Source organism: Eptatretus burgeri, chromosome 4, assembly GCF_056783735.1.
Source record: "Eptatretus burgeri isolate ZD-2024b chromosome 4, Ebu_testis_v1, whole genome shotgun sequence".
Taxonomy (NCBI): domain Eukaryota; kingdom Metazoa; phylum Chordata; class Myxini; order Myxiniformes; family Myxinidae; genus Eptatretus; species Eptatretus burgeri.
In genome coordinates, this window is record NC_140964.1 from 90,065,200 (window position 1) to 90,081,291 (window position 16,092).

General features: G+C 44.4%; 1 protein-coding gene across 3 annotated transcripts in view; it reads right to left on the reverse strand.

The window, feature by feature from the left end:
- ACACA (acetyl-CoA carboxylase alpha) overlaps positions 1-16,092 on the reverse strand; it is a 355,968-nt gene that overhangs the window by 213,564 nt on the left and 126,312 nt on the right. For all 3 annotated transcript variants that reach the window (XM_085879260.1, XM_085879257.1, XM_085879259.1), the window contains exon 23: positions 5,954-6,042. In XM_085879260.1, coding sequence (XP_085735386.1) covers positions 5,954-6,042 — 89 coding nt within the window. The remainder of the gene's footprint in view (positions 1-5,953; positions 6,043-16,092) is intronic.

A 16,092-nucleotide genomic window follows, 5' to 3' on the forward strand; every position in this document is an offset into this window, starting at 1 on the left:
CTTGGGGTGTTTTTCTGCTCTAAATCATAATGAATGTAATGGTGTTTTTAAAAAAAAAAACCAATGTCGAGGCTCGTATGAGAGCTAACACAGAACGTACAACAAGGAGGAGCAGGAGATCAGAGGGGCGGGAGAGGGAAGGACAATACGGTGGGGAACAGAGACATTAGGAGATCTGTGAAAGGGAGAGGGACGGGGCAGGGAAACTGGGGTATACAAGATGGACATTACAGGGATTTTTTAGGAAGGAAAGCAGGGAATTTGAAGGAGATGGGCTTGGGGTGGATTAACAGGGTAGAAAAGATCGTGGTTTTCGATGGGGGAAGACAAGAGATGGTGGTGAACAGCTGTTTTGAAGACCTGGAGGGAAAAGTGGGATTGAAGAGAGTGTGGGAGTTTTTTCAAAAGGCAGGAAAAAAAACACAGGAATGAAAGAGTGAAGGTGAGCAGTGATTCTTGATTTTGATAGATTTACCAGAAGGGGGTTGCTGGTGGAACTTTAGCACCCTGCAGAAATATGGTGGGGAGGGGGGTGGGGACATATCGCAGACAGAGCAGGGGTGGGGGTGAGGCCAGAGAGGAGATGGTGGAATACAGAATGACCATTGACCTGCCTGCGGTGAGATAGTGAGAGACCCAAAGACAACCTCATCACGGGAGATACCTTATTTCCCACAGCATGAAGCTGAAAAAGGTGAGAGGCAGGAGCACCAGCCCAGAGGAGAGAGCAGCACTCCATCAGGCTGCGGACAAAAGCTTTGTATGTGGCAGGAGCTCAGGTGTGCTAAGGAAGGACTTTGCACAATGGAGGATGCCCAGTCGGCGACTGGCTTTGGAGGCTAGCCTGGAAATGTGGCTTTCCCAGGAAAGATCATGGCAGATAGTAAGACCCAAAAGCTTGAATGAAAGGACTTCTTCAAGAGGATTGTGGAGAAAGTAGATCGGAGGTTGGGGGGGGGGGGGTGTCCAGATGGTCCTTTGGAGAGGCGTCGTAAGAGTGTGAGATTTGTCAGGTTTGAAAGATATGTCCCACGTGTTGGACCAGCTTGTGATTTTATCCAGATCTGCAGAGAGTGAAAAGGCTGCCACTTGCCGATCTGAGGGATATAACAGATGGTACGGCAGAGGGTGTAGTCATCATCAGGAGAGATCATTGATGAAATCCAGAAAAAGAACAGGGCCCAGAACACTGCCTTGATGAACTCCAGCCTGGACAGGAAAAGGGGATGAAAGAACTCCATTTAGGGCCACACGATGGCTGCGACAAGAGAGAGAGACTGTGAGCCATGAGTGGAGATGGCCTTGGATACCATTGGAAGAGAGCTTGGTGAGCATGGTAGGGTGCCAGACCGTATCGAAAGCAAAATAAATAAATAAAGTTTAAAATAAATAAATAAAAACTCCAATCAGCCTCCTTGTCAATTAGATGGAAACAAGACTCCTACATTCTAAAAAGAAAAGAAAAAAAAAACAGCAGAACAGTGTTCCTGAAGGCCCTGTCACACCTTGACGTTTTCGCTAGCATATGCCGACGTATGAAAAATTTGTCTAAAACGCTGGTGTACGTCGAATACGTTATGGGTAAGTTTTGTATACGTTAAGAGCACGCTGAAGCATGCTGAAGCACGCTGGCATACGTCGTAGAACGCCGAGCTCGTCGACAAATTTTAAGCATGCTCAAAATTTTTCGACGTATGCCAGCGTATGACTCTCACGTTCCGCATACGCTGGCCATAAGTTGTAGGCACGTTATACGATCGTTGACACACGTCGACATACGTTACTTGTAAGTTACTCATAAGTCGAAACACGTTGAGGTAATGCTTAGCGTACCCGAAACTTATTTCTAACCTATGAGTAACGTGCTTTGAACCTATGTGTAACGTATATCCAACGCATATTGACGTATGTAGACGTATTTGATTGACATCTTCCAGACGACCACAGAACTTACTGAACGTGTTTCTAACTTACAGCTACCGTATAATGGCGTATTGGCAGCGTTTAGGGGAATTGGTATATAAAAATGGGGTTCACAGGAGGAACCCGTCAGTGTTTCAGACTCCATGGTGAGTAGATGTCCATGTCAGTAGTATCAGTAGTAGTAGTAGTAGTAGTAGTAGTAGTAGTAGTAGTAGTAGTAGTAGTAGTAGTAGTAGATAAGCGTGATGGGGAGGGTGTGGGTGATGATGGATCCTCCTTGCGTCCGCGTCCACGACCACGGCCAGGAGACTTCTTTGCAGCATTCTTCGAAGTTTTCTTCGGCATGACGATGAAGTTGACACTTCCATGTTTAGCTTGGTTATGATTAAAATCGTTGAGCAGCAGCGTCCATTTAAATAGTCGAGCGGCAGCCTATTAATAGGCTACGCTACGTGATCGTCGCTACGCTACGCTACGCCGCGCGCTATGCATACGTTCGACTATCGTTGGGCATACGTTGTGAACGCCGACAACACGCTAAGCATTCGTTGGTATAAGTTATCGAAAGTTATCATAACGTTCTGTGTACGCTTCTAATACGTTATGCATATGTCCAACACGTTATGAATATGCCCAAAACTGAAAAAACCATCAATAGTTCAGCGTAGAAAAACATAAAAAAAAATGCCGAAGAAAACTTCGTGAGAGCTATATAATATATTTTAAGACTGAATTCAACTAAATGTGAGTATAAGCCTATGAATTTATTCTTTTAATTAATGTTGTTATAATACTCACCATTAATGGGACTTCTGGTGCTGCATGGATTTGCTGATGGCTTTGTAGTCCGGTTGGTACTTGGTGAGGTTAAGCTTCATGCAAGCGTTGAGGCTTTCATCCGTTAGACATGATCGTAGGTTGGACTTGATGTTTTTAAGATGTGAGAATGACTGCGCACATGCATACGTAGATCCAAACAAGGTCAATACAGCAATACTCACACGCTGCAGTTTGTGGTATGTGACAGGAAGCGCGTTCCAAGTTTTGATAATCAGCTGGTCTTCGGGTTGAAGTTTTTTCATTTCTGTCCACATGTGCTTTCTCGCCAACTCTGCTTTCTGTCGTGTGATTCTTTCCAAATCTTCATTCAGTGACTTGAACTTATTCATCCACATGTCTGAGGCCTTCAGGTCAGCCACTTCTGCTTCAAAATCTCTGACGGAGACACCAGGAATGTAACTCAGGTCGGCTGTGTTCAGGGAACCCTCGTTTGGATGGGTGATGAACTTAAAAAGATGAGTGTGCTCACGAAATTCTCCAAAGCGTGCTTTGAATGACTGTAGGAGACTGGATGTGAAGCCAGCTAACTGGTGGAGATCAAAGTTTTGAGTGGGATCACTTGCTGTGCATGCATCTTTAAATTGTCTCAGTTTTTCAAAATGTAGTAAACGACCTGTTTCAAGATCCATGATAAAGAGCTCCAGCTTGTTTTCAAAAGCAAACACGGCTTGTTGAAGCGATAACACTGTATTTTCAATGCCTTGTATTTTCACGTTGAGCTCGTTCAGATGTTCAGTCATATCCACGAGATAGTAAAACTTGAGGAGCCACTCAGTTTCGGCTAGCTCAGGATGCTCAATCCCTTTCATTTCAAGGAAAGTCCGGATTTCGTTCAGGCAAGCCGCAAAATGGCTAAGCACCTTCCCTCTTGACAACCAACGAACATTGCTGTGCAAAAGCAGACCGTGATAGTTATTTCCAACTTCATCCAGCAGTGTTTTAAACTGGCGACCATTTAAGGCTCGTGCAACAATAAAGTTGATCACACGAATGACCAGCGGCATCACTTCGCCAAGCTGCCCATCACACATCTGAGCACAAAGTGCCTCCTGGTGTAGAATGCAATGGAAACTTAGGATGGGTCTATTTTCATGTTCACGGAGAAGCGCCACAAATCCTTTGTTTTTCCCCACCATACACGGAGCACCATCAGTACACACTGAGATAAGTTTATCCATAGGTAGATTTATTTCTTGAGCGAACTCCATGAAAGACTGGAATAAATACTCACCTCTTGTGGACCCTTTTATTGGCAGAACAGCAAGACTTTCTTCGCGCAGTGTATCACCAGCAGCATATCTTGCAAGCACACTGAACTGTGACAAATTGCTTATGTCTGTTGACTCATCCAAAGCCAGGGAAAAGAACGGCGCTGTATTTATGTCCTTCACTTGCGTTTCCTCCACTTGGTTTGCCATCATGATGGTACGATCATGAACAGTTCTTGCCGACAGAGGCAAGTCTTGTATCCGTTTGATTATCTTGTCTTTGTTCGGAAGATCATCAAAAAGTTCATTGGCTACATCCAGCATGAACGTTTTAGCATACTCGCCATCTGTGAATGGTTTTCCGTTCCTCACTATTGCTAAAGATCCAGCAAAGCTGGCGGAATTATAGTCACCTTGCCGGGTCCATACGCGGAGTTGCTGCTGGCTGGCTTGCACCCTGCTCAGTAGCTCTTGGCACGCTTTCTTTCTGCTGTCTCCCGCAGGGTATTTTGATGCAAAGGTAGCATGGCGCGTGTCGAAGTGCCGCTTTATATTCGACCGTTTCATCGATGCAATTTTGTCATTGCAAATTAGACACACCACAGAACCTGCTCTCTCCACAAAGGCGAATTCTTCGGCCCATTCGTCCTGAAATGTACGATACTCCTCATCCTTTTTTCTTTTCGCCATCTTCTTCGTCGAATGGTTATATTAGCTTTGAGCAAATGAGAGAGAGGGAGATGTTGACCCAAGTGAGTCTGGCTGGCCTGTGCACGGGCTGACATACTCGAGAGGTGCGGCGCGGCCGGCCGACTCCGAGATGCTGTCGCCTCAGCGGTGGCGCGTAATTGGTCGAGATGACTTCCGTGACGCGTCTCGGCGGCGGCACGTCATTGGAGGAACCGAAATCACTAGTCGCCTCGGCCGCATGACTAGACGAAACAAATACCCGCTTCAGCCAATTCGGAGGCGTTTTTTCTTCTCTCCTTCTGCCAAGTTCAGCCCTGCACGTGAATGAAGCACGACACCATTCAAACTATCGGTAAAGCTTCCACGAGAAATATTGGGCTTTCAAAGTTTCAAACTCAAATTTTATCTGCGAGCCAGATGCAATCATTAAAAGAGCCACACCTGGCTCGCGAGCCACACGTTCCCGACCCCTGCGTTAGACTATCGTTGGGCATACGTTGTGAACGCCGACAACATGCTAAGCATTCGTTGGTATAAGTTATCTATAAGTTATCGAAACGTTCTGTGTACGTTACTAATACGTTATGCATACGTCCAACTCGTTATGAATACGCCCAAAACTGAAAAAAAACATCAATAGTTCAGCGTACGCCAGCGTTTTACATACATTTTGATACGTTGCCATACGCTGGCTAAAACGTCAAAGTGTGACAGGGCCCTAACCAATGGCATTCATGCTCCGAGAAACAAACAGATTTGAGTTTAGGTTAAACAGGATGCGATATAATCTGGCTTTTTCAACCCAAAAGGATGCACATTTTCTTCAAGGATCGATCAACCTTCAATTACCCCAACAACAGTGGAAAATAACTATTCATCAAACAGAAAATCATTATTCCAAGAACATGCTGCACAGCAATATATTTATAACTCACATAAGGTGAGAAAGTGGGCTTACAAATGCACCAATGATATTTAAAAGTTGCTCTCGCAGTGTAGGTGGAGAGGAGGGACTATAGAGCACAAGTTTGGCAATATAGAGCACTGGACACTGCAGATCTGGGATGAAGTGTAATTGTAATTCTGGTCACAATTTTTCTCAAGTTCACATCATACTGCACATGTCATTGCTCATGTATGGTGAACACACTGAATACCCAAGTTATTGATGAGGGGAGGCCATTGTGTTTTCCTTGCCAGAGTATCATTTTGATGGATAACATTTAATCCGTCATGTCCATGCATGGTTACCTGTAGACAGAGAACACATGGAGGCTGCCCGTAAATCATACCTTGCTGGAATTGCATCTCCACCTTAAGGTACTGACGTAGCAGATCAAGAACCATACCCTTCATGTGTCCACGTATTCCACTTCGGTATCTGATGGTACAAAGTGCAATTTTTAGTGCTCTTTATTATCAAGGACTTTTTTTAATACTTGGTCAAGGCTCGTGGAAGAGCTCGGACACATAACAACAATGGGGACAGCAGGAGAAAGGGGAAATACCAACAGCAGGATGGAGGGAGAAAGATGGGGATGGACAAGCAATGGATGCAGGTAACGATGAGGGGTCGGGGGAGAACACAAGGGGTGAACAAGATGGATACATCAGCAAAAATTTTGGAAGGGTGAGGGCTAAGGGGTGATCAACAGGTATAAAAAAAAAGATTATGGTTTTGGATGGGAGATGACATGAGATAATGGTGAACAGCTGTCTTGAAGACCTGGAGGGAAGAATGAGAATGAAAAGAGTGTGGAAGGTGGTTCCACAGGCAGGAAAAAAGAAGAAGAAATCAGTGGAGGTGAGCAGTGGTTCTGGATTTAGGCAAGTTCACTAGGAGGGGGTTTCTGGTGTCCTTCAGATACCTGGTGGGGCGAGGGGACAAAGTACAGAGAGGGAAGAGAGTGCAAGACCAGAAATGAGGCAGAAGAAGACAGGGACCACCGACCTGTTGGTGATGGCAAAGTGATGGGCCCATGGACTCAGCTTCATCATGAGAGATTCCAATGATCTTGAAAACCATGATTTTCATGGCATCAAGCTAAGCAAGATGTGAGGCAGGGAAGCCAGCCCAGAGGGAAGAGCAGTACTCAATCACACTGCAGATGAAAACTTTGTAGGTTGATAGGAGCTTATGTGTGTGAGGAAGGACTTTGCACAATGGAGAATGCCCAGTCGGCATCTGGCTTTGGAGGCCAACTTAGAAATGTGGTTTGCCCAGAGACCCCAAAGCCATAGCAAAATATGCTGTGTACACTTTGTGATGACATTGTACACATGATCAATAAAATATTAGAACAATCTTGTGACTTTATGTGTTCCTTCATGATTTTGGTTGTTCGACGATTTATTGTAGTTATCAAAAGAGCAGTCTAACATCTTCTCTGAAGAATAATGTAATCCATAGTAATAATAAAAATAATAAATGAGGATTAACAAACTTATATTCCCAAAGCGTGTGTAATATGTATGTGAAGTTTCCCCTTGATCTGACCAGCCGTTCTGGAGAAGAATATGTTTGAAGGTTTTAGGGTAAATTCAATATGGCCGCCGAACCATGTGACCTATCAATTAAAAATTAACAAACTTCTGAAAGGATGTGTTGGGGACAGTGTATGTGAAATTTTGCCTCAATCTGTCCAGACGTTCTGGAGAAGAAGATTTTTTAAATTTATTAATTTTCAATCCAAGATGGCTGACGAACCATGAGACCTGTGACATCATAAATTTTGATTTTGCCTCCAATCCTCCAGTGGAATAAGTGTGTGAAGTTTCGTGTTAATCGGATGAGATGTGTTTTTCTATTCAAGATGGCCGCCAAACCATGTGACTTGTGACATCATAATTTTTACTATGTATGCAGACATGATGGAAGATGATAGTTGCAAATTTTCGCTTCGTTAGGTTATGTGATTCCAGAGAAAACATTATTTAATATTTTTCTTGAATCCAACATGGCTGCCAAACCATGTGACCTATCAATAAGAAAATATCAAAAGGCACCAGTTCACCACTTGCTTGATATGTGTACCAAATTTCGTAAATATATCTTGAGGGGATTTGTAGTTAATCTCCGGAAACGAAATGTGACAGACGGACAGACGGACGGACGGACGGAACCCATTTCTATATCCCCCGCCAACTTTGTTGGTTGGCAGGGGATAATAATTGGAACCATACTCTCTGCAGAGAGTGTCGGTGCTGCCGAAGCAGTTTCCTGGGCTGTTGGGCACAATCCTGGACAGGTCACCACTCCATCGCAGGATACTCAAATGGCTCAATTATCCCAGCAAGCTGGTACTCAATTTGCCAACCTCGGAAGGATGACAGGCTGAGTCAACCCCCTTGTGTGTATTAATTCAGTGGCCAACGGGCTTGAACTCAGGACCCTTGGATCCCAAGCCGCTACCCTAACCACTGAGCCAACACCAGGCTAATCCATAGTAAAATAACACATATATGCAGCAACAGCGGTATTCCATCACCTCAATATTCAAACAAAGTAACTCGGACAGGAACTAATCAGCAATGTGTGATGGAATCAGTAAAAACGTTGCTTGGAATGGTTCCCTGGTTGAAATCGCACATTAACCGTTAAAAAAATAAAAATATTAAAAAAAAAAAAAAAATCACACCTGTGTCCTGAGGAAGCAATTCAGTTTGGTATTTTCGATATGAAATAAGCAAGGTCTAGAAATGAACGAAACCCATTAGAGTTACCCTTTTAAATCCCCTAGAACCCCCCGAACTACCCTTTAAAACCATTTAGAATTTCCCTTTAGAATTACCGTACTACCTCACCAATGCCCCCATGGGGATTAAGCGAGGTGGAGGATTCGCATTTTTGAAATTTTCCTTCCTCTGGAAGTTTTTTTCCTTCCTCCAGAAGTTTTTTCCTTCCTCTGGAAGTTTTTTTTTTTTCCTTCCTCCAGAAGTTTTTTTTTTCCTTCCTCCAGAAGTTTTTTTTTCCTTCCTCCAGAAGTTTTTTTCCTTCCTTCAGAAGTTTTTTTCCTTCCTCCAGAAGTTTTTTCTGTTCTCGACAATGGCTGACCAGACTCATGGATTAAACGTTGGAAAACACCCACACAAAAGCTACTCAATGGAGTTTTTAAACTTCGTTCGATTGATTGATGGCACGAATTAAAGAACAATTACAAGAGCACTTCTGATGAGTTTATGAATGGCCGGAAAACTTTGCAGACGTAGATGCATACTGAAAAGCGTTTGCGGTCATTAACAAACAAGGCCAAAAGGAAACGCTCGGACTCGAAGCACCGTGTGGTCAAGTTCAAAGAATCTTGAGAAGGATCTCATTGAATCTGTCAGGTCTCAACGAAATTTGAAGCACCGTGTTACATGCAAGAACATCGTGGATAAAGCATTGAAGTTGAATTGCGAGAAGTTGCGCCACGACTTCATGGCGAGTATTGGTTGGATCTGGCATTTCATGAAACGACATAATCTCGGATGACGTGCCTGCACCAAAGTCTCCCAACAGCGCTGCTTTTCCAGCAAAGAAGAACAATGCAATGTGATCGAGTTTCTGGACGCTGTGCCTGGTTGGATGACTGCATACACTGCCGATCAAGAATTCAACATGGATGAAACACCATGTTCTTTCGATATGTGTTGCGGCCACACGATAGAGATCAAAGGCGCCAAAACCATGGAGATTGCGGGTTCTGGGTCTTCCGAACGTCGACTCACGGTGGTGTTGTGCACCTCTCTGTCCGGCAAGATGCTGCCTGCATTCATCATTTTCAAGGGCCTTCAGAACATTCTGCCTGTCCAGCTACCATGCAATGTTATCATGTCGGTTGTGGATAAGGGTTTAATGAACCTCGATCTGATTACCGAGCTTTTTAAGAAGGTTTGGTCACAACGTGTCAGCGACTTCAACAACTCCAAAAGTCTCCGGTTTATGCACCAGTATGGGATGAATATGTGTGGTGATATCATGAATTACCTGAATAATTCATACAGCAACGAGTGTATGCGGATCCCGAAACGGCTAACGAGCATTTTGCAGCCCCAGGATGTGGCCTTGATTGTGCCCTTCAAGGCGTGCATGCGGAATGGGTGGGTTGAGTGGTTTAAAAATGGTGAAAAGGTGTTCACCCGAACACATTTGGGTTGGGAGGTGCTTCTTCTTCATTTTTGACAGGAGGATGGACAGAAGGAAGGAAATAGTCAAATATTGAAGCAGCTTCACCGCGTAAAAATACACAACAATCAGCAGCTTGGTGAAGTGAGTGAAACCTTGTGGCGTTGTTCTCACTGGTGCGGGTTTGATTGGTGGAAAGTTCTTCAACATGTGACCGAGTGATCACCTGGAAAGGATCTATTCTTACCACAAAGCATTCACAAGTTGTCCTAAGAGCCTCAACACTCTGAGATTGGGATGTGCATGCATATGGGTTGTTGTTGTTTGTGGAGTAAAGAGAGAAATTGGAGTATTTTTCACAGATGAGAATGATTATGGTGTTCAATTTCAGTGACTTGGCCATCTGCTGTGCCTTGATTAAAAACGACGTGTTATTACTGGTGTGAAGGACTTTATGAATACATTAATGGTATACACCAGATTTGCTCAGAATAATCAGTGGTTTCAATGTTTGCTGTCATTCACATTTCCAACCTGGCGTCCAAATCCAGTCGCCAACTGGGAATCCTCCGTCGTGCAAAGCCCTTCCTTGGCCCACCTGAGCTCCTGACCACATACAAAGCTTTCGTCCGCAGCCTGATGGAGTACTGCTCTCTCCTCTGGGCTGGGGCTCCTACCTCTCACCTTTCTCGGCTTCACGCTGTGGAATCCAAGGCATTTAGGATTATTGGTATCTCCCGCAGTGAGGTTGAGTCTTTGGGCCTCTCACTCTCTCACCGCAGGCAGGTCGGTGGTCTTTCTGTCTTCTACCTTCTCCTCTCCGGTCTCACCTCCCTCCCCCCCCCCGCCCCCCCCCCCCGCGCTCTGTCTGCGATATGCTCCCCCTCCCCTCCCCTATATTTCTGCAGGGTGCTCAAGGTCCGCCAGCAGCCCCCTTCTGGTAAAACTACCAAAATCATGAATCACTGCTCACATTCACTCTTTTATTCTTGTTTTTCCCCACCTTTGGAAAAAAAAAACTCCCACACTCTTCAATCTCATTCTTTCCTCCAGGCCTTCAAAACAGCTGTTCACCACCACCTCTTATCATCCCCCATCCAAAACCATGATCTTTTCTACCCCCGTTAATACACCTCAACCGGACCTCCTTCAAATTCCCTACCTTCCTTCCTGAAAGTCCCTGTCGTGTACATATTGTTGTAGAATTCGCGCCCGCCCGGCGCGTGAACGACCGTGTCTAACCAATAGTGGTCGCTTCACCCACCAAACGGACAATCCAGTCGTGACTTTCTGGAACAATGCTAGAAATTTCAGTCAAGGGTGGGTTTTAATCCCACCACGGCCCAGTCCGTATTCTACCGGCGTGAAATAGGGTCAATCGCCGAATATCGATATACCTAAGTACCCGCGCGGGTAACCTACCGAGGGACCGTACCTCGGCGAAGGCCTGCTTGGACACGAACCGCTTAAGCGGTCCGTTCCGTTATGGGATAACCGAGCGGGTATTATCGCCAGACCTCGCCGGACCCGATTCTATTTATCAGCTATTTAAAAACCAACTATATTCCGAGTGCAAGATGGAGCAGTTCAATGAGGGAATGGACGCAACGAACAGGTTTACATTCACACAAGGACATTTATTATAATAAAGCAAGTATGCAATTAAACAAGGCAAAACACGTATGCAATTATACAAGCAACAAAAGCACGACAAAAGAACTACAACCGTCTACTTATTATGTATAGTCACTTGCACTTAACAGCAGTTCCTACTTATTAGACGGGCCCACGGACACACGCGCGCGCACACACACACACACACACACACACACACACACACACACACACACACACACACACACACACACACACACACACACACACACACACACACACACACACACACACACACACACACACACACACACACACACACACACACAAGAAATGGTGGCAGAGGCCTTTAATAACGAGCTCCAGCTCGGAGGACAGGTGATCTGAAACCCAGAGCCGATCTCAAACCTCTCCACCTTGTGTGGTCTTCAAGTTGTTCGGACCCGGACTCCAGCGAGAGTGAGCTGGATCTAATCGCCGTGAGCCACGAACCTTCCCGAGCTCCCGCGAATCCTCCCGCGCTTCTCAACACGTGCTGGTGAGACAAGGCGCCGATCCTTCCCGTCAATGCGTCGCTTCCCCTCGGAACCACCTCCTGCGCTTCTCAACACGTGCTGGTGAGACGAGGCGCCGATCCTTCCCGTCGATGCGTCGCTTCCCCTCGGAACCACCTCCTGCGCTTCTCAACACGTGCTGGTGAGACGAGGCGCAGATCCTTCCCGTCGATGCATCGCTTCCCCGAGGAACCACCTCCACAAAGTGGTCGATGAGTTGCACCAAGCCGGGAGCCAAAATGGAGAACAAAGAGCTCCACGAACCAAGAAGAAGAAGCCACCATTCGCAGCTTGAGCCGAGCGACCGGCTTAACTTCCTTCCAAGCAAAGCAGCTCGAAGCAAAAAGCTCTCCCGAGCCAAGTAGAAGCCGAAGCTCATGGAACCATCAAAGCAAAAAGCCTCCTCTCGAGCCAGGCCGCAGCCGAAGCTCACTGAGCCAGCCGAAGCAAAAAGCTTCCGAAGGCCTCAACCCTAACCCAAGTCAAACAGGACCCGAAGGTCTGCTGAACGACTACTCTCTGCTGAAGCAAAAAGCTTACTAACCAAGAACAAAGAAAGGATCTCGTCCTTATTCTTCTCCGCCCTTCCCACACTCCCGGCATGACTCACGACTCGTGATCCATGCCCCCCGCTCAACCACGGGAGGGAGGGAGTTGTTGACATCATGAGTCATGGGACGGCAGGTTTCTTCTTGCTCTTCACAGAAGAGGGGGAGGGATGTCTCCATTGTTCGTTCCCTAACTATTAAATCAATCCGTAGCACATCTAATCGATTTCTGAACATTTAAACAATGAAAGGTGATCTATCTTGGGAACAAGCACTTATCGACATAGCTGACTAAAGGAACCTGTATGTTGTGTGCAATCAAATTCCCAAATTCGTAACAATATTGTATACCCCGTGTTCCCCGCCCCATCCCTCTCCCTTCCATCGATCTTCTAATGTCTCTGTGCCCCACAATTTGTCCTTCCCCTTCTCGCCCCTCTTGTATCCTGCCCCCCCCCTTATTGGGGGTTTGTGTTAGCTCTCATCGGAACCTTAACAATTTATACAAAAAAAAAAAAATTAGTTGCGCTCTTGCAAGACGGCCTGCTATGCACCATTATAATCACCGCAAAAAATCCCAATGATCATTTTGTACGATAGTTACGTTTTTGCATTAGAAGTTTGAGTTTTGGTGAATACAGGGGTGTTCCAAAAAGACCTGGACAACTTTGGTTGTTCATACTGTATATTTAGAACAACAAATAATACAACTATACCCCTTGGTTTATCTGATGCAGAAACTCATAAGGTTTTGTGTACACCATCAATACACTTCAATGTGAGCTCCGTTTGTCACACACAGGACATCAAGGCAGTAAACGAGTTCTTGCCATATTCAGCTAAGCATGTTTGCATCCAACAGTGCGCATGCAGCTGTGATCTTGGAATGAAGATCCTGCAGGTCTGCCACCTTGGTGTTGTTAACATCTTTGACAAACCCTCACAGGAAAAAAAAAATCAAGTGGGGGGGGGGGGGTCATGTCTGGTGATCATGGGGCCAGGCAGTTGGTCTGTCTCATCCAATCCAGCAACCTGGAAAGTTTTCATTCAGAAAGGCTCGAACGACTAAGGCCCAATGAGGGGGAGCGCCGTCCTGTTGAAAAATGATATCAGGTTGCAGGTCTTTAATCTGTGGGAAGGCGAATCCTTCAAACATGTTCATGTAAATTGTTGAGGTCACTGTATCCTCTGCAAAGAAAAACGGACCCACCAAGCGGTCATGGAGAAGACCACACCACACATTGACCTTTGGACTGTTGTGTATGTGTTCAATGACCACGTGGAGGTTTTCAGAGCCCCAGATCCTCACATTATGTCGATTGACCTTCCTTGATACATGAAAGTAAGCTTCGTCTGTGAACATGACCTTTTTCAGGTAATCTTCGTCATCCTCTATGCGACTGAGCATTTCTAAGGCAAACACCTTGTGTTTGAGTCCATCATTTGGTTTGAGTTCCTGTAGAATCTGCACCTTATGGGCCAAAAGACAAAGTAACTTCCTCACGTTGGAATTACCATCATGGCTTCAGCAGTTATTGAGATAGTTTGGGCTGCAGGTTTACTTCGTTTTGAGAGGGGAAGAAACAAAAGAAGTACAAATTAGCATTTTAACAATCTCCCGATGTGGTGTAATAGCGATGTATTTTGGCATCTTTTTAAATCTTGGTAGTTCAGAAAACGCTCGAGAATAAAAGGTATGGCTTTTAAATGCTTACGACTTCACTCTATAGTAGTTTATAAACCTATCATTGTGTACACGTTTGAATGGGCAGCCATTTTTCCCAAATAATCTCTCTAGATGGAGTACGACCAAATTCCACTATAATTGTGAACTTAGTTTGTCATGTTATTTCGCCATTCCTCATACGTCATCTCTCTGCACATTTAGAACTCAAGTTTATAGCAAACTCCATTGGATAAGTAAGGGTTTGAATGCAACTGATGTTAAAGAATAACAAATTACAGTTCATGTATATTCCATTTAATGTTCAGAGTGGTGAGAATGATGACATTATTGATTGACAATCTAATACTTTTCCATGTCAATAACAATAAACTGTTATCTGGCATTCTGTTTTTTCTTGAACTGCAATTGATTTGAACTGTAATTTATTTACTGTTAAACGTATCTATATTGGCATATCCTGCCAAACTGCGTTGATGTATGTTGCAGGTTTTTGGTTTGGTTATTTTTTCTTTTTTTTTTCTCATACACATGGGTTTGCCCACTTCTTCGACGGATGAATAAAACTGATTCAGAACAAGCACTCATCTGCATTCATTACCCCGCTGACACTGGAAACTACATCTTTTTAAATAAACCCATAATCCTGAAACGTGTTCAAATTAGAGAGTTCTTCAGTGTTCAAGTATATAATTCAATTGAAATTAAATAAAGGCTTTAAAGGCTGGAGAAAAATAAATAAATAAATTAAGCAATGAATTGGAAGTTTATCACCATTGATGCACCGTCTTTTACACCGCCATATTTAACACGTTAAAATTAGCTCTTCGTGCCGATTTGGGTCCTTATGACGTTGCTAAAACATAGTACGTTTTCTATTTAGAATAATTTTCAATTTTGTTTGACTTCCAGACAGACAAGCAGATTAAAAAAAAATCACCTTACTCCTGTGTGTGTATGTGCACTCAGGACAAGATTCCATAAAATTTGGCAACTAAAGAACAAAGGTACTGCAAAACTGAAGGTTTGTGTACCAACTCGTGTTCAAAATGGAACATTCAAGTGAAATTAAGTTGTTCCTCGATCATAAATTGACTACTGTAGATAGACAGACATACAGTGACAGACAGTGGTGAAAACATAACCTCCGTCCACCTTTGGTGTTGGACAAGGCAGGTGGAGTTCCAGGAAGTGATTGGTGATGTCACAGCAGCGCTATTTCTTTTAGCTGTGTCAACATTTTTTTTTTGGGGGGGGGGGGTCTGGGTTATATTGCCAATACTGTATTTATAAGCAGAGTGTGTTCCTTTATCCAACACCATTAACTTGCAATGACTTTTGTATCCTGCCACTCGTGGTTACGTGATTGATGGTTTCATTTCACCATTAATAAATCCAATGACTTCAGGATCACCATTGACACTCTTGCCTTGTGAATGAACAGTCACTATCAACCGGCAATGACTTTTATTGGCCTGTTATTCCTCGCTGTGTTCTTGACAGTCTTGTATCGCAACCATCAACTGCATTAGCTTGACTCTGTCTTGTTGTTGTCTTGTTGACTCTGTCTTGGATTTGATCGTTTCCAATTTAAATACAGTGAACCCTCAAATATCACGGGATCTAATATCGCGGTTTTCGACCTATCGTGGGCAACCTATTGTGTTCCGATTTATCGCGGTATTTCATTTCGGACAATTGCGGTTTTTGAGTTGGGATGAGTCGAATTGCTTGTGTCCGCCTGTACGATTACCTCCCATTACGAACCTTTATTTGTTTCCTGCACAACGTTACTTGCAGGAATCAGACAAGCATACAGGAACGAAGCGAAGTTTAATAATGACATCGGGAAATCCTGTAATACGAGATCTGCAAGATCTCGTTGTCTCACAACAGTTAATAATGCCCAAACGTAAAACGTTGA